A 22,180-nucleotide genomic window follows, 5' to 3' on the forward strand; every position below is an offset into this window, starting at 1 on the left:
ATCAGCACTCCGTTACTGGCAGCCTCACGAGTAACATCCTGGTCCCCAGCAAAGGCTGAGATCACAGGCCATCCGTTATGCATCAGGCTCACCTACAGGACAGACAGGACAGATATTACAGTTAGATATGGTAAAGTACACATACATTTCTACCAACCCACCCACACACACACTAGAACACAGTGAACACAGACATGAACATCACATAATTTCACGCATTCAGATTCATACATTGTACAGTTCACCTCCCTGTGCTGAGTTTAAGATCAAAGTTGAAAAGCACCTGCAGGTTGAACACTCCTTGACTCAAACATGCCCTTAACATTCAAACAGCAGCCTCTAAATCACGCATAAAAAAGCATAAAAGTGATCAAAACACTTATCCTAGGCCTTGGTTTGTACCAGCAAAGCTTGAGAGAGAGAGAGACAGAGAGAGAGAGAGAGGACAGAGCAGCCTCTGTTCAGTGTGCTAAATGAGTCCACAGTGAGAAGGCAGGCAGGGAGGTGGACTGGAGGAGGGCCACAGCTCTACATCACTCCCACCAGCCAGGGCCCAGGGGAGGCTCTCTCAGCTCTCACCCAGACCCATCCACAGTGAGGAGGGGAGAGGGAACCTCGTTCAGCTGGATGAGAGGGTCAAACTGGGGAAAATCCCTCCTCTGTGGCAGTGATGTATGGGACTAATAAACGGATGACAGAAACAGTGGCAGGATGGACCTGTTCTCAGCCGAGTAATGAAGGGGAGGCGGCTAGGGAGAAGGGTGAGTGGTGAACACAGACTCACCGACTGACTGAGCACTGTGTTCATTGGGAAGGGGGGGTATTCACAAGCCCCTTCCCAAAAACACCATCGCTCAATCACTCCCAGCCAGCCCCTGCAATTATAGCACATGGATGTGTAAATGGAATAATGGCTGGTGCATGGTGTCAGCATTCCATTGAGCTGCTGAATTCATTAATACGTAAGCACCCAATTAAGCCCAGTGCGAGAAGATTTAGATATACATTTGGTGAGTGGGTTTCCGCCCACAGTTTAATGCAGCACTTAGCTGTAATGAAAAAGCAGACATCCTCATCTCACATAATTTCCTGTCCAGACAGACAGATGACAGCAGTTACATAACAACAGACCACTTTCTTCTCTTCACTGGGTGAAGGCAGACACAGTGACTGGCCAGTGGGAAGCAAGGTTATCTTTAAAAATGTCATGTTTTTGGGAGAAGTATGCTTTTAAAGGTGCTACATATAGGATTATTTTGCATTTTTGCATTGGAATTTCAGAAAATGTCCATAATATATCTGCCGCTATTATTGGAATGATAGTGTTTCACAGTATTACTTACCCGCCAGTGTTGTGATTGGCTGTAATATTCGCCTATTGATTTCTCCTGCCGGAGCAGCATCTGTTGTCAAACTGGGAAAGCTGTTCTGACTTTGTGGATGTGTTATCTAGTGGAAATCGCACATTTCCAGGTTCTAAAATTCTACGCTGTTCGCTCAATTTCAGTTTATGTGAGAAAACAAGCACTGAATAGTGTAAGGAATCATTGTAACATCTAAAACAAAAAACAACAAATATCATTTTTACAGCTGTTTGAAGCTGGTGGACCAAAACCGCTGTTTGAAGCTTCAAACAGTTGTAAAATCCTATTTTTTGTAATTGAAAATATATTTCATAGCGATTTAGACGGTACAATGATTCCCTACACTACTCAGTGCTTGTTTTCTTGTCAGTTTGAATGACTGTTTGCCTGCTCTATCTTATTTGGATTGAAAATAAGCTAGCCCGCTAACCCGAGTCTAGTACTTTTCAGACCGGGCTAGTAATAAATCTGTCCAATTAGCCCGCCGGTTAGTTGGCACAGACTTTGGACCTGGGCTAGTAAAAACTGTGGTCTGCTAGCCCCGCTGGCCTGGCTGGCCACTGCCCAAAATCACAGTTCCATTCCCACTAGGGACTCATACTAAACAAAAGTTATTGATTAGTTGGTTAATGTATTATTTCAGGGGGTTTGTACTTGGGGCTCATACAGTATGTAACACTCTATGACGATGGAGTTTGCTTATACAAATGGTAGCTTCTGAAATTAGAATTGTGCTTCTGTTTGTCCTTGAAGTGCTGAAACAATCTGTTCTTGTGCCAACTCTATGAAGTCTGGATGGTTATTTACATTCAAAAGTAATAGAATGAGGAGGAGGTAAGACATGTATTTATGTCCAGTGGATTCACTTCTCATTCCCCTGGTCTCCATGAGATCCACACAGATTTGAATGAGGAGGTGAGATATTAATGGATGTTTCAAGATGTAATTGTCACGATCGTCAAGGTAAGGAGTAGACCAAGGCGCAGCGTTGCAAGCAAACATCTTCTTTAATAAATGAAACACGATCAAAACAAACAAAGACGATAACGTGACAGTACACGGTGAAACTAAACTACCTCGAAACAAGAACCCACAAACACAAAGTGAAAACAAACAGTTTAAATATGGCTCCCAATCAGAGACAACCAGCGAACAGCTGACACTCGTTGCCTCTGATTGGGAGTCAATTAAGCCAACCCAGAAAACAACAACCTAGAACACCCAACATAGAAATAACCCACACAGAACGAACACACTCTGGCTCAACATAAAGAGTCCCGGAGCCAGAGCGTGACAGTACCCCCCCCTAAAGGCGCGGACTGCGACCGCGCCTCAAAAGAGCAAAACAGGGGAGGGCTGGGAGGGCTGGGTGGGCATACCTCCTCGGCGGCGGTTCCGGCTCCGGGCTTGACCAAAACCCTACAACAAACCCCCCATAGCGCCCCTGGTCCGGTCTGGCCCTGCTGGCTGGAGCTGGACTGGACGTAGCAGGAGCGGTAGGCTTCAGCTCCTTAGTGGAGCAGTTGAGCGGTACCTGAATTGGCACCGATGACTCAGGCACGGGTTGTGCCGGACTGACGACTCGCTCCCCTGGCTTGGTGCGAGTAGCAGGAACGGGCTGGACCAGGCTGACGACGCGCACCCCTGGCTTGGCGCGTGAGGCAGGAACGGACCGGACCTGGCTGACGATGCGCCCCCTTGGCTTGGTGCGTGGAGCAGCGACGGGCCGGACCTGGCTGACGACTCGCACCCCGGGCTTGGTGCGAGTAGCAGGAACGGGCTGAACCAGGCTGACGACTCGTACCCCTGGCTTGGTGCGAGTAGCAGGAACGGCCTGGACCAGGCTGACGACGCGCACCCCTGGCTTGGCGCGTGAGGCAGGAACGGACCGGACCTGGCTGACGATGCGCCCCCTTGGCTTGGTGCGTGGAGCAGCGACAGGCCGGGCTGGGCTGGCGACGCACACCGTAGGCTTTGTGCGTGGAGCAGGGACAGGCCGGGCTGGACTGGCGACGCACACCGTAGGCTTTGTGCGTGGAGCAGGGACAGGCCGGGCTGGGCTGGCGACGCACACCGTAGGCTTTGTGCGTGGAGCAGGAACAGGCCGGGCTGGGCTGACGACGCGCACCACTGACTTGGTGGGAATGGCAGGAACAGGCCGGGCCGGGCTGACGACGCGCACCACTGACTTGGTGGGAATGGCAGGAACAGGCCGGGCTGGGCTGACGACGCGCACCACTGACTTGGTGGGAATGGCAGGAACAGGCCGGACCGTACTGGGGACACACACCACTGGCCCCACGCAGGGATCAGGAACGGGCCGGACCGGACTGGTAACACACCCCAGTACCTCTCGCCGTGCCTCCACACTTTCCCTCTCCTCTGTGCCCAGTGGCCCCCCTAACCTGGCGGCCTTCTCTGCCAACGCTTTGCACCGCTCTAACCCGTACACCTGCTGCCCCGACGTCGTGAGCCCCCCCCTAAGAATGTCCTGGGGGTCTCTCCTCCCTCTTGCCAGACTCGCAATCATCTCCTCCCACGTCCATCCTCTCTCCTCGTCACGCTGCTTGATCCAGTCGAGGTTGCCACGGAGATCTGCCAGCGATGGCTCCTGAACACGCTGCTTGGTCTGGTTAAGGTGGGTTCTTCTGTCACGATCGTCAAGGTAAGGAGTAGACCAAGGCGCAGCGTTGCAAGCAAACATCTTCTTTAATAAATGAAACACGATCAAAACAAACAAAGACGATAACGTGACAGTACACGGTGAAACTAAACTACCTCGAAACAAGAACCCACAAACACAAAGTGAAAACAAACAGTTTAAATATGGCTCCCAATCAGAGACAACCAGCGAACAGCTGACACTCGTTGCCTCTGATTGGGAGTCAATTAAGCCAACCCAGAAAACAACAACCTAGAACACCCAACATAGAAATAACCCACACAGAACGAACACACTCTGGCTCAACATAAAGAGTCCCGGAGCCAGAGCGTGACAGTAATGCCTGTATTCCTCCTGTATCCCTGTATTCCTCCTGTATCCCTGTATTCCTCCTATATCCCTGTATTCCTCCTGTATCCCTGTATTCCTCCTTCAATGGGAAAATACTGGAGTTGTAAGACAATCCTGTTCCACAAAATACATGACCATCCTTCTAGAAAGACAATGGAAAGTTCTTAATCTCCATTTCAAACAATCCATATATATATTCTGTCTGCATCACTTCCAATCCCCCATGTTTATATATATATATATATATATATATATATATATATATATATATATATATATAGTGGTGAGAACAAGTATTTGATACACTGCCGATTTTGCAGGTTCTCCTACTTACAAAGCATGTAGAGGTCTGTTATTTTTATCATAGGTACACTTCAACTGTGAGAGACGGAATCTAAAACAAAAATCCAGAAAATCCCATTGTATGATTTTTAAGTAATTCATTTGCATTTTATTGCATGACATAAGTATTTGATCACCTACCAACCAGTAAGAATTCCGGCTCTCACAGACCTGTTAGTTTTTCTTTAAGAAGCCCTCCTGTTCTCCACTCATTACCTGTATTAACTGCACCTGTTTGAACTCGTTACCTGTATAAAAGACACCTGTCCACACACTCAATCAAACAGACTCCAACCTCTCCACAATGGCCAAGACCAGAGAGCTGTGTAAGGACATCAGGGATAAAATTGTAGACCTGCACAAGGCTGGGATGGGCTACAGGACAATAGGCAAGCAGCTTGGTGAGAAGGCAACAACTGTTGGCGCAATTATTAGAAAATAGAAGAAGTTCAAGATGACGGTCAGTCACCCTCGGTCTGGGGCTCCATGCAATATTTCACCTCGTGGGGCATCAATGATCATGAGGAAGGTGAGGGGTCAGCCCAGAACTACACCGCAGGACCTGGTCAATGACCTGAAGAGAGCTGGGACCACAGTCTCAAAGAAAACCATTAGTAACACACTACGCCGTCATGGATTAAAATCCTGCAGCGCACGCAAGGTCCCCCTGCTCAAGCCAGCACCTGTCCAGGCCCGTCTGAAGTTTGCCAATGACCATCTGGATGATCCAGAGGAGGAATGGGAGAAGGTCATGTGGTCAGATGAGACAGAAATAGAGTTTTTTGGTCTAAACTCCACTCGCCATGTTTGGAGGAAGAAGGAGGATGAGTACAACCCCAAGAACACCATCCCAACCGTGAAGCATGGAGGTGGAAACATCATTCTTTGGGGATGCTTTTCTGCAAAGGGGACAGGACGACTGAACCGTATTTAGGGGAGGATGGATGGGGCCATGTATCGCGAGATCTTGGCCAACAACCTCCTTCCCTCAGTAAGAGCATTGAAGATGGGTCGTGGCTGGGTCTTCCAGCATGACAACGACCCGAAACACACAGCCAGGGCAACTAAGGAGTGGCTCCGTAAGAAGCATCTCAAAGTCCTGGAGTAGCCTAGCCAGTCTCCAGACCTGAACCCAATAGAAAATCTTTGGAGGGAGCTGAAAGTCCGTATTGCCCAGCGACAGCCCCGAAACCTGAAGGATCTGGAGATGGTCTGTATGGAGGAGTGGGCCAAAATCCTTGCTGCAGTGTGTGCAAACCTGGTCAAGACCTACAGGAAACGTATGATCTCTGTAATTGCAAACAAAGGTTTCTGTACCAAATAATAAGTTCTGCTTTTCTGATGTATCAAATACTTATGTCATGCAATAAAATGGAAATTAATTACTTAAAAATCATACAATGTGATTTTCTGGATTTTTGTTTTAGATTCCGTCTCTCACAGTTGAAGTGTACCTATGATAAAAATGTCAGACCTCTACATGCTTTGTAAGTAGGAGAACCTGCAAAATCGGCAGTGTATCAAATACTTGTTCTCCCCACTGTATATACACACATACATATATACATATATATATATATATATATATATATATATATATAACAATATACATATATACATACCTACATATACATACATACACATACAAACAGTGAGGGAAAAAAGTATTTGATCCCCTGCTGATTTTGTATGTTTGCCCACTGACAAAGACATGATCAGTCTATCATTTTAATGGTAGGTTTATTTGAACAGTGAGACAGAAAAACAGAATAACAAAACAAAAAATTGATTTGCATTTTAATGAGGGAAATAAGTATTTGACCCCTCTGCAAAACATGACTTAGTCCTTGGTGGCAAAACCCTTGTTGGCAATCACAGAGGTCAGACGTTTCTTGTAGTTGGCCACCAGGTTTGCAAACATCTCAGGAGGGATTTTGTCCCACTCGTCTTTGCAGATCTTCTCCAAGTCATTAAGGTTTCGAGGCTGACGTTTGGCAACTCGAACCTTCAGCTCCATCCACAGATTTTCTATGGGATTAAGGTCTGGAGACTGGCTAGGCCACTCCAGCACCTTAAATGTGATTCTTCTTGAGCCACTCCTTTGTTGCCTTGGCCGTGTGTTTTGGGTCATTGTCATGCTGGAATACCCATCCACGACCCATTTTCAATGCCCTGGCTGAGGGAAGGAGGTTCTCACCCAAGATTTGACGGTACATGGCCCTGTCCATCGTCCCTTTGATGCGGTGAAGTTGTCCTGTCCCCTTAGCAGAAAAACACCCCCAAAGCATAATGTTTCCACCTCCATGTTTGATGGTAGGGATGGTGTTCTTGGGGTCATAGGCAGCATTCCTCCTCCTCCAAACACGGCGAGTTGAGTTGATGCCAAAGAGCTCGATTTTGGTCTCATCTGACCACAACACTTTCACCCAGTTCTCCTCTGAATCATTCAGATGTTCATTGGCAAACTTCAGACGGGCCTGTATATGTGCTTTCTTGAGCAGGGGGACCTTGCGGGCGCTGCAGGATTTCAGTCCTTCACGGCGTAGTGTGTTACCAATTGTTTTCTTGGTGACTATGGTCCCAGCTGCCTTGAGATCATTGACAAGATCCTCCCGTGTAGTTCTGGGCTGATTCCTCACCGTTCTCATGATCATTGCAACTCCACGAGGTAAGATAATGCATGGAGCCCCAGGCCGAGGGAGATTGACAGTTCTTTTGTGTTTCTTCCACTTTTGTCACCTTCTCACCAAGCTGCTTGGCGATGGTCTTGTAGCCCATTCCAGCTTTGTGTAGGTCTACAATCTTGTCCCTGACATCCTTGGAGAGCTCTTTGGTCTTGGCCATGGTGGAGAGTTTGGAATCTGATTGATTGATTGCTTCTGTGGACAGGTGTCTTTTATACAGGTAACAAGCTGAGATTAGGAGCACTCCCTTTAAGAGTGTGCTCCTAATCTCAGCTCGTTACCTGTATAAAAGACACCTGGGAGCCAGAAATCTTTCTGATTGAGAGGGGGTCAAATACTTATTTCCCAAATTAAAATGCAAATCAATTTCTAACATTTTTTTGTTGTTATTCTGTCTCTCACTGTTCAAATAAACCTACCATTAAAATTATAGACTGATCATTTCTTTGTCAGTGGGCAAACGTACAAAATCAGCAGGGGATCAAATACTTTTTTCCCTCACTGTACATACATACATACATATCCTTTTTAAAAAATATATTCCACTTTATTACTTTCCAACCCCACCACCCTTTCCCTAATTGGAGTAAACTAGTGAACAACAATGCTTAGGCCTCTACTTCCAGCTTATACTTACTATATACATTTTATGGACACAGTCAATTTTACAATAATTATATTTTGTTTGTTTTTTCTCCTGAACTTCTTCTACTCTCAACCTCTCCGATCATTTTCATGATGTCCATCCGGTTTGCTTCTATATGCCATATCTTTCTAACTGTGCTCTTTCACAAAAGCTCCCAACCTACAACCTATATACTTATTATGGACACAGTATGCTTACATTATTAGTTATCTTGTTATTAGTTGTTGTTAGTTGTTATTAGTCCCATCCTTCAACTCCATTCAACACCACCCATCTATCTCTTAACACCATCCATATAGGAGATCTATTTGCCATATATTTTTCAACTGTACTGTGATGTTTTACAAAAGTTCTGAACCTTTCTATTCTCATTGTTTCTACAGATTGTAAATTGAAAATAAACCCCCACTCCCTTTGTCTCCCCATGGCAAACAGAAGCTCTAAGGCAATCAAACAGTGGGAGTTTGAACATAGCAGTTGTGGCTATGTTGGACTAGTGTATCAGAGCTGAACTGAGCTGTGAATCTTCTTCTCTTTATTATTTGGTTTATATGGGAGGATGATATACGTTTCTGGTGCAAATCTTTATATTTGTCTTTTGTAAAAAAAAAATGATTGACAGTGAAATGTATTTAGTGTGCTATTTAGTTGCTTGAGTAAGTTGTCTGTAATTTGTACTTGTTTATGGTTTAGTTGGTGTCAATGACATGAGAGGTGAATACAGTTTGACAGAGCTTTTCATTTTGCTTGCCTGGTTTGTTTTCAACTAATTAATTCAGCTTCCAATAAGAGATGAATAACAGAATGTGATACTGAAGCCCTATGGATTTCACGGCATAATTAGACCATGATTTAATTAGTGAAAGATACACTCTAAGATGGGCTGGTTTTAAAAGCCACGTTGTCCATGTTAAATGTTATTTAAAGAGGGTTACATCTATTCAAGTGTATTCACTAATTTAATGCAATCAAAGGATTACTCTATTTGTGTGGCTTGGGAAAAATTAGTTGTCAGTCGATGCTCGATGGATTTGCGCTGCACAATATGTACAAGTAACTGCCAAAACAAAAGAAACACCAACATAAAGTGTCTTAATAGGGTGTTGGGCCACCACGAGCCCCCAGAACAGCAATGCACCTTGGCATATATTATACAAGTGTCTGGAACTCTATTGGAGGGATGTGACACATTCTTTCACAAGAAATTCAATCATTTGGTGTTTTGTTGATGATGGTGGAAAACACTGTCTCAGGCGCAGCTCCAGAATCTTCCATAAGTGCTTAATTGGGTTAAGATCTGGTGACAGACTGACAGACACGTTATACTCCTATGCTCCTTTGAGACCACTCTTTCAAAGTCAATGAGATTTCTTCTAGCCATGGTAGCCAAAATAATGGGCAACTGGGCATTGTTATACATGGCCCTAAGCCTGATGGGATGTTAATTGCTTAATTAACTCAGGAACCACACCTGTGTGGAAGCACCTGCTTCAATATAGGCCTACTTTGTATCCCTAATTTACTGAAGTGTTTCCTTTATTTTGCCAGTTACTTGTTTGTGTATATTGTTTAAAGTAACCATTGATATTATCAACCAAGTAACTTTGTTCAAAATATATTTTTGGTCTGTTTGGTTTTGGTCTAGTTGGACCAGTTTGGTCTTCACCTGCGGTCAAATGCAGCCGCCAAGCCACGCAGCAGGGAGAGCGATTCTACGCTGCCGCTGTCCAGGGTCCTGAAGCCACTCCTGTAGCTACACTGGCTAACTGTCTGCCACTGCTCCTAATTGGCTCCATACCCTTATCGATTCATTATGATTCAGTTGGTGACTTTCATCTGCAAACACCCCTTTTCTCTGGGTAATTAGTCGAATGACATCTCACAAATCTACAAATTATTTCTAGAGGAATAATTTTTCAGTTTAGGCCTAATATGAGGTCTACCAGCGGGTGTTCGCAGTCTCTCCCTCCCCTTTCTCTTCCTCCCTCCCGCTCAGTGACGGCACGCACACACACACACAGACACAGACACAGACACACACAGACACAGACACACTTGAAATAAACGGGAGCAAAGTCTTCAGTATTGATTCAGAGCACTGACCTGGATCGTTTGGCGATTATACACTTTGACCACGTGGAAATTAAAACTGTAAATCCCTTTGCGCGGGGCGATGAAATTGCTCCGCTCCTCATCGAAATTCTTACCAACGTTTACAAGTATCTAGGGAAGATAGAAAGAGTGTGAAGAGGGAAAAGACACTAACATCAAAGGCACTTGTCAGTCACATAAAGGAACTCACGCAATACACAATGACACTGCATCTTATAGGACTAGGTAGCAGATGACATTTGGCTATAACTTCGTTAGTTTCAAATGAAGACAATTATAGAAACCAAGTTAATCAATTTTGGAATGAATCCAGCTATGAAATTCTGGGGCTCAAAGGTCTAATTTTATTTAAATTTAATTGAAAAGCCATTTGGTGGCTATTAACCTTTTCAGATATGGAGTAGCATGGAGTAAGACTTCACCCCCCTGACCTGGTATTTAATTATTTGGAGAGATGTCAGACTTCATTTCATATCGTCAAAAGGAACTTAAATATTTAAAGGCTGACTACTTCTACCAGCCTTTATCTATAAATCTACTCTCTATCTGAAACAGTGAATCTCCATTCTCTACCTCATGGATAGAGAGCTTTTTATCAATTTTCAACACCAGTCATCCAAAACCCCTCCCGCCACATTCGCTCTACATTAGCCTACCAGGTACAGTATGATATAACAGACAGACAGGTCAGTGAAAGTTACCTGGTCAAAGTAGATGACCATAGTCCGGTTACTCATCTCCGAGGGCTCGTGGTTGGTATTTCTCACGGCTGAAAAAGCCACTTTGGCGCTCCCGGAGCGCACCGATATCCCGAGAGCAGTCCCAGTGGGATCTGAAGTTGGGTTGGAGTCGCAAACGACCAGACATTTCCCCTCGAGCACGATTGGTTCCGTCTCGTTCTGAGCGTTCACTAGAGTCACTAGCCACACTGCACCCAGTAATACCGTCAACATTATGGCAACTTCACTCTGCACTTCGTGGCTGTATCCTGCTATTCTTATTATTTTCAGCCAAATTCAGTCTTTCCAAATGACAAACTCCTTTTCCTTTCTTGAATTATAGCTATCCTTGTGTATTTCTAAATCTTGGAAAGGTCAAAGACAGGTTTGGTTTTCCCGTTTCTTTTTTAAATTATGGAGAGTCCCCTTTACCCAGTCGTTCCACGTGTTAACTTATTTTTTCCCCCCCTTTCAGCTCAAGCCTCCCCGCCTTCTTGTCTCACTCCGTAATCGAATAACCAGTCGAGAGCGGTACGAGGCCCTTGTCGAGTTGAAGCGCAGTTGAATACATAGCGCGGGGGTCCGTCTGCTTGCGCCCTGAATTATTGATATGTGTGATATTAGAGCTGAAACACAAAGGCACGGAAGCGCAATGCTCCCGCCCCGCTTGTTTTCAGCAGACCACTCCCTCCGGCCCCCAATCACAGATTAGCGCATCTCCAGATTTCCAATCGGCTCGCTCGAGCCCGCCTCCCCACCACGTGACGGTGGCGGAGTAGTTTTCCCGCTCCGGAGGTATTTTGCAGGTGGACTCGGCTCGAGCAGGCACCAGAGAGGATGATGACACCCCAATGTTCGAGGAAGAGGAGAACCTACTCAGACCACCAATTATCTTGTCATAATCACTTTGATTTTGGATGCTGTTAAGAATTGTCAATGAAGAAGGAATAATAGCAGGAGGAACATCTAACATCCGGATTCAAAGAACCAGGCGCATGGAAAGTTTCTTACCTTCACGTGAAAGCCAGTTTTTATTTTTCTGAGAGCAATATCAAAATGCTAAATGGCATTTTATGAGTTAAGACAGTTGAGAGAGAATGTTCTGAAATACTATAGGCTATTGGTCAAGAAATTGTAAGACTCTTCAACTAGCCTACTAAAGAATAATTGTATTGATTATGAGAACAATTGGGAGAGACAATATACAAAGATTTACAAAGTTATACATAGCCTACCGATAAAAGTCATCTACAATATCTATTAGGCCTAAATAGCCCCCTACCCCCTCTCTATCTTCCCCATCCTCCTCCTGCTCTGCCTCTCCTGGGGGTACCCCGCACAAGTGGAAAACGTAGGAAGTTAAACCATGTTGAAGATAACTGACGGGGCAAAATTGACTTCTGGAAACTCGTTGTCTATTATAATCAGGAATTGTATTGTTTTACATGAGTCTTCGCCTTGAGTTTCAACCTGGACTTAGGGGTAGACATAACATAGTGAAGGTACATTGGTCTCCCTCTATTGATATGGTAGCCTATGTATTAATTTGTGGATGTCCATCATCCATTTCATACGATATGTTACAAATTACAATTCGTATGATATGTTACGAATTTGCAAAAGGTATGATATGTTAACAATTCCAATTTGTTGTGGCTGACGTAAGCTAGGTGTCTAGGTTTCTAACACTAACGTTAGCTAAGTGGCAAATTTTAGCTAGGCTAGGGGTTAGGGTTAGGAGTTAAGGTTAGGGTTAAGAGTTAGGTTAAAGGGTTAAGGTTAGGGGGAGGGTTAGCTAACATGCTAAGTAGTTGCAAAGTATCTAAAAAGTAGTAAGTAGCTGCAAAGTTGCCAATTAGCTAAAATTGTCCATGATGACATTCGTTGGCGTTATACATCCTCCACCCCAATCTTCTGTCTTATATAACCATACCAACCGTAACATAGCATACTAATTTGAGTGTCCCGGATTTACATTTACTGGCAGTTTAAATATGATGAAGGAATCAGCCTGGCATCTTTATGTTAGGTGTATGTAATATTATGAAGGCTATCGTTGCCTGCGGAGGGCCCTGTCCAAGTCGCATCTGACAAGGCTCACTTACTCTGCGCCAGCGCAATGACTGCATGACATTTAATAAATGAAATCACTGAGAGTTCATTTTAGGGAGAGAGACAAACAAAACCACATGAAGAGAAAAGGAGAGAAATAACATCTCCAAAGCATTCCTTTCAGTAAAGTGACTAATATGATATGATGAGCTCAAAGACAATCTTAATCTAAAGCGAGTTTATGTAGTGTTCTGAGACTGAATCGTCCTGTATTGAACATTGAGGAATGACTGAAAGTCGAATGGTGCTCTCCAAAATACCAGTGAATAGATTTTAGCACCACCACATAAAAGACAGCATCTGCCATGACGGGCAAAGGAAAACATTGTTGTGCAAATCAGCCTAAAATGCATAAAGTATCACTTAGATGAGATGTGAGACTAGATTCTGTTTTCACATCACTACACTTCAGTATAAGCACAAGTGGGACTTACAAAACCTCCAGCAGCTGTTTTATTCAACCCAACACTATTAGAAAAAAGGGTTCCAAAAGGGTTCTTCGGCTGTCCCCATAGGAGATCCCTTTTTGGTTCCAGATAGAACTCTTTTGGGTTCCATTTAGAACCCACTGTGGAAAGGTTTCTACATGGAACTCAAAAGGGTTCTACCTGGAACCAAAAGGGTTCTTCAAAGGGTTCTCCTATGGGGACAGCTGAATAACCCTTTTAGGTTATAGATAGGACCTTTTTTTTCTAAGAGTGAACTAGCAAGGCAGCCACAGCTTTGCCCTGAATGGAAATCTGTCCCAAAGTTCCATTTATTAAGATTAAGTTCAAAATGTGTTAGTTTGAAGTTCTGCATTACTTACTAATCTTGTGAGATGTTCTGCTTTGGGTGTACAATAAGGTATTGAAACCAGGTGGAGTGGAGAAGGTGGGAAGATTCAGGGAAAGCAACACTGAGACTTTCACTAGCTAAAACAACATTTCACCAGAGAAATCTCGCTGCACTGTTTACTGCAAAAACAACACCCACCCACACGAAGAAGCTGTTTTACAGACTTCATTTCCATAACCAACACACACACACAAACACAAGATCTCACGGTTTGACCAATTTTACTTCAGATTCTGATGTTTATCCACATTTATCCAAATGTCAAATGTCAAAGTTGCTCCAAACGTCAAATTTCAAAGGGGCGATACCTGCGAACATAAGCAAGCATTTAAAGTTAAATGGGTTCTCACGCACAAAATGTGTATCAGCCAAGGAAAAGCGTTGATTTACTTGCATGTGACAGAGTGCTAAATTGGAGCTGGTCCCATCAGATAACATGGTACAAGTTAGCCCTATGTTAACTTCAACAGGTGGCACTGATTATATCCTGGCACAAGTGCATCAGCCAATTAAAATTGTCAAAGTAGTTGGACGTGTTCCAACACTTGTTCATGGATGGACGTGTCCTTAACATAGTCCAACAGCATGTTCTGATCATCAAAGCAACTATCACGTGTATTTGAATGACTGGTCAGATTTATCTTTGTGTAAAGTGCCTAGTCCACGGAATTGTCGCAGATTGTGGCAAGGATTCGAATCTCACGTGAGTCCCCCCCCCCCCTTTTGAAATGTTGTTTTACATGTATTGTGTTAGTGTGCAGTGCTTGACTTGGACTAAAATAGGTGCCGGTACTCATTTTGTGTGCCGGTACTGTTTATATTTCGGTGCAGGAACTGTACAGTACTTTTGAGCTAATATTTTACAAGAGGTGCAGGAAGATTATGAATCTAATAAGGAGATACCTCTTTCTTTAGCCTTGCACACAAACACACTGCTATTGCCTAATAATCATATTTCATAGGGCTATATTCCATGGACGTGTACACCTAAATGTAGGGCTACAACATTTTATAGGCTATGCATTATTATAATCATCCACTTCGTCGCATTAAGAACCGGCAGTGATTAATTTTTTCCTCAGTAAAGAAACCCACGGTTAAAGTGCACTATCGATTACGAATCAACTGCTTTAGCAGTGTGTGCCACCGAGAAGCAATGATAACAATGATAGTCTACATGACTGCTATTTGACAAATCCATAAGGCTCTTCATTTTTCTTTTACGATATATGATAAACGTACATGTCGTAAGGACCTCATTTATATGTTTCCCATAAAAGCACATGGATGTGTGTGAAACTGATATACAAAAACCTGGGATTTTGTCATATATACAAGAACCCATTTAACGTAAATGCTTGGTTATGTTCGCAAGTATGGCCCCCAAGTGTTTTGGATAGGGTTAAAACAAAAACACCTACACTGTTATGTTTAGGCATTAATTCTGAATGGTTAAGTTAAGGGTTAAGTTTTGAGATAGGATTAAAATGAAGAAATGAAAATACCACTGGGATTGAACACACAACCCTTGAAGCCAGAGCTCGCAGCATACTTCCATCCGCCATTCCTGTCTACAACACCCTAGCAAAACCCAAGCCTACTTGATGGTAATAGCGCTCAACGTCCTCGGGACATGGATGTACAGTACATCCAAATTTGAAGTCAATCATGAGCGACCTGGCAACACACACACACGCACACATGCAGTGAGGCAGCAGGTGAACTGCCAGGCCCAGGTTAGCGCATCGGGACTGGAGGATGGCATCTAGTGACAGCCTCCCCTGGAGGTCCCTCCTGTCAGACGCCACATGTTGCCGTTCGCGTTGCGTCACACCGCCCACCGCCTGAGGTGCTCTCTTTCCCCACATCACAGAGCAGGACTGGCAGAAATAAACAGTTATTTGTGTGTATGACAGAGAGAGAGAGAGAGAGAGAGAGAGAGAGAGAGCGTAAAAGAGGCACGCCAAGTTGTGGTGGGGGTGTCGCAGTGACAGACTAGTCATCCATGAGCGTCAGGGTGATCATGAAATTTGTCGGAGAGGAGTGAAGGGGAGCGAGGCGCATTAGAGCTGCCACGGTTTCACATGCCACACTGGTTGCGCAAGACAAGGAGACAAACTGACTGGAGACCAGTTGTGTCTGTGGCAGAGAGAGCATCATGCATGAGCTGGTCTGTCTGGGCGTAAAATGAGCTTGTCTGTTCTGACACACTAAATCTATTTACAGAACATGAAGACATTTAGGGTCATTATTCAAAGATCACCATGGGGACAAACTCATGCAGCAAATTAGATAGGAGTAGAAAATGCAAGAAATGGGTGAGCCCACTCACTCATAATTCTAATACAGAAAGAGTTCCTGTCACATGGTGCCTTGCAGGAAGAAGTAATATACAGCTAATATTGTGCTGTGTCTCCACAAACAGAAATTATTTATGAACAGATCTGGGCCATTTGCCGATAGCAGTTTGATACTAATCTAATTATATTGAGGTAGAGCTCAACTTAATTAAACATTTGCGCATTATTTATAGATCGTTTTTTTGGAGAGGGCTGCGATTAACTTAATCAGCGTATCACCGTGTCCAGCGATTTGCAGGAAATAATCAAATCAAGTATGTAAAGCACTACAAATGCAATTTAGCAAATCACATTAGGTCATCATCGCAGGCGAACTGACAGTGGCTTGTCAGGAATATAGTTTGTGTGCTGTAGGCGCTGTGATAATGTGATATAACATTTGTTGGCAAGTGGCAGGCTGATTGGGAATGTGAAGGACACAGCACAAGGGTAGGAGGACAGGGGGCCAGGCAGGGCCAAGAAGGGCTACACAGGGTCACCCAGCCACTAGTCTAGGAGCGTAGCCATCTTTATGCAGCAGCAGTAGCATATCTATTACTGCCAGCAGGGTTCCACAGGCCTGCAGGGCTCCTGTACAGAGAGAGGAGGAGAAACCTCTCTAGGATTCAGTGGGCCTGCATACTTAATTCATCTTATTCAGTTTTTCTAGGAAGTTTGTCCCAATTAAATATAATCTCTGTAACCAAGAGAGAGAGTGAGAGAGAGACAGAGAGAGAGAGAGCCCTGGTGCAAGAAGGCAGCCGAGTCCACCATTTCAGTCTAGGAAGGCTCAAATGGCATTGAATGGCCTAATTGCTGTGGGCTGTACATATTTTTGGTAAATGCCTATCACATACATATTTTTTAAAACCTCAGATATGAAATATGTTTGTAAATGACATGAACACCCCTGGCCTCTTGTTTATACTGGTGTTGAAGCACTCCGCTGGGTGGGCAAATAGGCTCTAAATCCTTCCTCCTAGATACAGTACTATCAATATTGCATGCAGCAATATAGGACTAGGGACAGGACCGAAATACAGTATATACTGCTGAACTACAGTCATACAGTAAAGCATGTATGCACCCAACCTGGTCTCAGAGCATTTTGTATTATTCACACAACAAGGCAGGTAAAAGTTATTTACAATGACGGCCTACCCCGGCCAAACCCGGACGACGCTGGGCCAATTGTGCGCCGCTCTATGGGACTCCCAATTACAGCCGGATTGTAATATAGCCTGGAATCGAACCAGGGTCTGTAGTCCGAAAGGGTTATACATTAACATATCCATTCTGCATATCTGTGTCCTGTCCTTTCTTTAAAGATATAGGCTACAATGAGCCCCTGTCCTAATCTGTCCCCTCCTCCATACAAATCATATTATAGTTTCACAGTCTACCTGCTCCATCTCGGGTGACTACACTGAACTCAATATCCCAAGCATCAGCTGTACAATTATTCTCTGTCACACCCAGGTTACAAATCATAATAAATCCCATAACCCAATCTTAGAAGAGTAACATATACCCTTGGCCCTCTACCACATCTATAATATTAGTTTCCCTCTGTCTTCTCCCTTTCCACAGAGGGACTGAAGTAAAATGGAGGATGGTTAGAACACTTAAAAAATCGGAAGAAGAGGGGGCAATTCTGTAATAATAATTTAGAGGGAGGAGTCTTCAGTGGGGCATTTTTAGTTTATGGTTTACTGGGTCTCCAGTGTATACCTACTACACTGCCTAGTGAACAATAAACCTCTTAAACTAACATCAAAACAATTAAGTATTTACCTCACCAAAACCCCAGTGCCCTTCACTATTATGACGAGAGCTACCACATGTTAAACGCTGATGAGCACACACACAAACACACACACACGCGCGTGCGTGTGTAATAATGGTTTTCATTTGGTTACAGCAGCGGAAGGACCGCCCAGAGATGGCTAGATTAAATCTTGTGTGTGTCAGAGGAGAGGGGGAAATAGCATTGTAGAGACAGAGGAAAAGGAGAGGGGAGGTGAAAAATAACCTGTCATCACTTTCTGCCTGTTTGGTTGCTCTCTTTCTTTTCTTAGTTTCTGAGGTGGGTTTCTGAGAACGGAGAGAGAGACGGAGACCCTCGGTAATGGAAAGAGACAGAGGAAAAGGAGAGAGAGAGACAGGGAGTAGGGGAACACAAGGGTGGGAATGGTGAAAAGAAGGGGAGTGGGAGTATGTGTGGAAAATTGAAAGAAAATGTGTTGGAGACGTGAGAAACACAAAGATAGCATTTAGCATTGCTTGATGGAACGGTTACTTTAACACAAAAACAAGGAAGTTAAACTATTCTGTAACTCAAGAGAACAGCATTCACACACACACACACCACACAGCTTTGACAAGCAACAGCGTGCAATGTTCGAGCAAGCCCTTCTCCATGTAAAATACAGAATATTTTGCCACAAGTGTCAGACCCGAATCAAACTAGTAATAGAATACACATTAGTTCTCTGTTCTGAGTGGCATCTGATCTCTGGTATCAACCAACAGAAAGAATAACAGTCTGCCAGATGTGATTCTATATTGTTATAATTTAAATGAATAAACCCACAATGAAAATACAAAAACATATTTGAGTGGAGGCATGTTGAATGGTAGAGTAGCCTATATAAGATTGCAAAAGTATTATTTGCAGAAGGGGCGCGTAGTAGCGAGGAGTTCATTACCATGTAGTGGAGCATGATTTATCAGTGGAAAAGAGACTGAATGTTGGCACTCCTTTGAAGTTACTATAGATATTAATTATTAACCACACAAACACCCTCAAAGCACATGTCTGAGAGGGCAAACACAACCACAGTGTCTGGGGATAATTAACAAATCCACTGTATGTGTGTGTGAGGGGGTTTGGATGCATGTTTCTGGGTATGTGCACTACTGTGCTGTGTGGTTTAATGTGCTGTGTGGTTTAATGTGCTGTGTGGTTTACTGTGCTGTGTGGTTTACTGTGCTGTGTGGTTTACTGTGCTGTGTGGTTTACTGTGCTGTGCTGCACTGTGCTGTGCTGCACTGTGCTGTGTGGTTTAATGTGCTGTGTGGTTTACTGTGCTGTGTGGTTTACTGTGCTGTGTGGTTTAATGTGCTGTGTGGTTTAATGTGCTGTGTGGTTTACTGTGCTGTGCTGCACTGTGCTGTGTGGTTTACTGTGCTGTGCTGCACTGTGCTGTGTGCTTTAATGTGCTGTGTGGTTTAATGTGCTGTGATGTTTACTGTGCTGTGCTGCACTGTGCTCAGTGGCAAGAAACAGGTTATTCTTACTTTACTCCAAAGATACAAGAAAAGGTATAGGGTGCCTAGGATACCACATGTGGAGTGATGATGATTGTGTTTGTGTGAGTGTGCGTACATGACTGTATGTGTGTGTTTGCGCGAGTGTGTGCTTGTGCAAGTGTGTGTGTGTGTGTGTGTGTGTGTGTGTGTGTGTGTGTGTGTGTGTGTGTGCAGAAGCGAGCTAAGTCTTGGACATCCTCAGCAAACAGAGTAGAAGTGAAGTGTTGACATTGAGGATCAATAGCTGGCATCTCTGTGAGGGGAAGCAGGCCAATCCTCTCCTGTAATAACAGGCCCACAGTGAGTCACTGTCTCCTCCACCACCATTACCTCCATGTCACTCACTCTGACGAGCAGCTGTCACCTCCACCCTGAACAGGCCCTGTGGACCAGGATTCACAGGCACACACAAATAATAGCCTATGAATGCAGGCACACGTGTGCAATAAGGTACACACACAAAGCTACACATCAGTGGCGGTCGATGCCGTTTATGATGAGGGACGATGATAATTTTTTTATGAGCATGGCCTTATTTCTATTACAGCATATTGGATGACTGTCATTCATATTCCGTTCACCCAGCTCAATGTAACATCAATAGGTTTAGGCTACTACATGATACTCACATTTTCCCTATACCCATCATGAGGTTGCTACAACCTAGCCTATGAATGAAAGTTTACAACGTAGATGCTCAGGTCGAGAGAATTTTAAGTAATCAAGGTGACAGACAGTGACACATTCAATACTGCCTTGCACACTCTTGCCTGCATCGAGCTGATCTAGGGTGTAATCATTAGTCCAACAGTTGCACATGAGAGTTTCTATTGGACAAATTCAGTTTCAGTATGTTTATCCCCGTTTCGTTCCGTTTGCTTCCGTTTAAGAAACGTTTTTGAACAGAATCTGCGGAATACAGTAAATACACCCCTAATCACACACAAACACAGTTCACTTTCATAGCAGCCACATAAAAACTGCATGATCACTTTGCTCGTTGTATATACTGTATAATTCCTTCTTGCAACTATCTACGTGCTCTCCTCCTCTCACCTTTTCCCTTCGCTTGTGGACTTCAGTGCACAACGCATCAGCTGTCTGTGACCAGGCAAAAAAAACTCTCCAAGCCAAACCTTCAAATCATGACCGCTAACCGCTACACACAGCCTACATCGTTGTCACGTCATAGGGCCAAATCAAAGGAAACCCGAACGAGCGTGAACACGCTGGAATTAGAATGCATGGTAGTGAATGACAGAAAACAGACGGGCCGTCAAAAGCTTAATGCGCTTCAAATTAGAAAGCAAGTCTATTTTTCTCTCGTCTCCGCGAAGCAAGGCTCGTTTGCGTTTCGTTTGATTTACCTTGACTTAGAAGAGTTCCAGTGTTGGATAGCAATAGCCAGCTAGCTAACATAGCATCCTTCTCTGTTTGAACTAGCTAGCTGCATTCACTAGCTAAGTGAACGTGAAAGTAAAAAAAAAAAATACAACCAAATATAGCTCTTTCTCTCTTTCTCTCTCACTTAATTTTGGAATAAATTAATTTGTTAAAAACTGTTCAACTATTGTCTTTCTCTCTCTTTGAGTCAACTACTCACCACACTTTATGCACTGCAGTGCTAGCTGGCTGTAGCTTATGCTTTCAGTAATAGATTAATTCTCTGATCCTTTGATTGGGTGGACAACATGTCAGTTCATGCTGCAAGAGCTCTGATAGGTTGGAGGACGTCCTCTGGAAGTTGTCATAATTACTGTGTAAGTCTATGGAAGGGGGTGAGAACCATGAGCCTCCTAGGTTTTGTACTGAGGTCAATGTACCCACAGGAGAACAGAAGCTAGCTGTCCTCCGGCTACACCATGGTGCTACCCTACAGAGTGCTCCTGAGGCTACTGTAGACCTTGCATAGACTGGTATACATGCATACAGTACATGCCAAATGCCCTGTTTTGTGGATACACGCATACAGATGTAGGATCTTAATTTGAGACAGTTTGCTACAGCAGGAAAATAATCCTGCAGCAACAGGAAATGTGAATTATTATGTGGATTATAATTCATTTTGTTGGGGTTGATACATTTTACGTTTGGGCAAATCAAGTCTGACATTTAAAAGTGGAAATCACAAACTTTAGAAGCCTTTTTAAACCTTGAATACACTACAAAATTGCATTTCCTGCTATGCAGAAACATTCTCATCAGCAAAAGAGTGATCAAATTAAGATCCTACATCTATAGACACATAATGTCCACAGGGATCTGAGGCACAATAGTAACCAAACCCCTGGCGTGCCTCTTTCTCTGGCTCTGTCCTCCTGTACTCCTGTATTTGATGGATTGACCTGAGCTTTCTTTGCTTTGATGGCCCACTGCTCTAGGCCTGTGTCAGTATGCTTGTCTTATTTCTGAAGCTCTAGTCATTGGGAATCAGCCCATGTTATCTGAAGCAGGAAGAACATTAAATCAGGGGTCATTACGTCTCAATATTCCAGCATGGTAACTGAGCAAAGTCACTGTGATACGATAGCCTGGGGCATGAGGAGAAATACTCTACAAGAACACAGATACAGCATTCAGGGCTGACCTGAAACAACCCATGGAAATGTTTTGGAGGGCAAATGATGATTGCGACCCATTTAATCTGATAAAACATCCTAAAACCTCCCATTTGTACCTGCATAAATTGGGAGTCAGATT

At 43.9% G+C, this 22,180-nt stretch overlaps 1 protein-coding gene across 1 annotated transcript in view; it reads right to left on the reverse strand.

Moving 5' to 3' along the window:
• The window catches only part of LOC311135333 (cerebellin-1-like), a gene marked incomplete at both ends in the record, with an annotated part of 36,244 nt that extends 25,130 nt beyond the window's left edge, over positions 1-11,114 (reverse strand). Inside the window, 3 exons of the mRNA XM_084169276.1 lie at positions 9-92; positions 10,153-10,272; positions 10,863-11,114. Coding sequence (XP_084025402.1) covers positions 9-92; positions 10,153-10,272; positions 10,863-11,114 — 456 coding nt within the window. The remainder of the gene's footprint in view (positions 1-8; positions 93-10,152; positions 10,273-10,862) is intronic.
• Positions 11,115-22,180: the final 11,066 nt, after the last annotated feature.

Source organism: Coregonus lavaretus, assembly GCF_964263955.1.
Source record: "Coregonus lavaretus genome assembly, chromosome: 9".
Lineage (NCBI taxonomy): Eukaryota > Metazoa > Chordata > Actinopteri > Salmoniformes > Salmonidae > Coregonus > Coregonus lavaretus.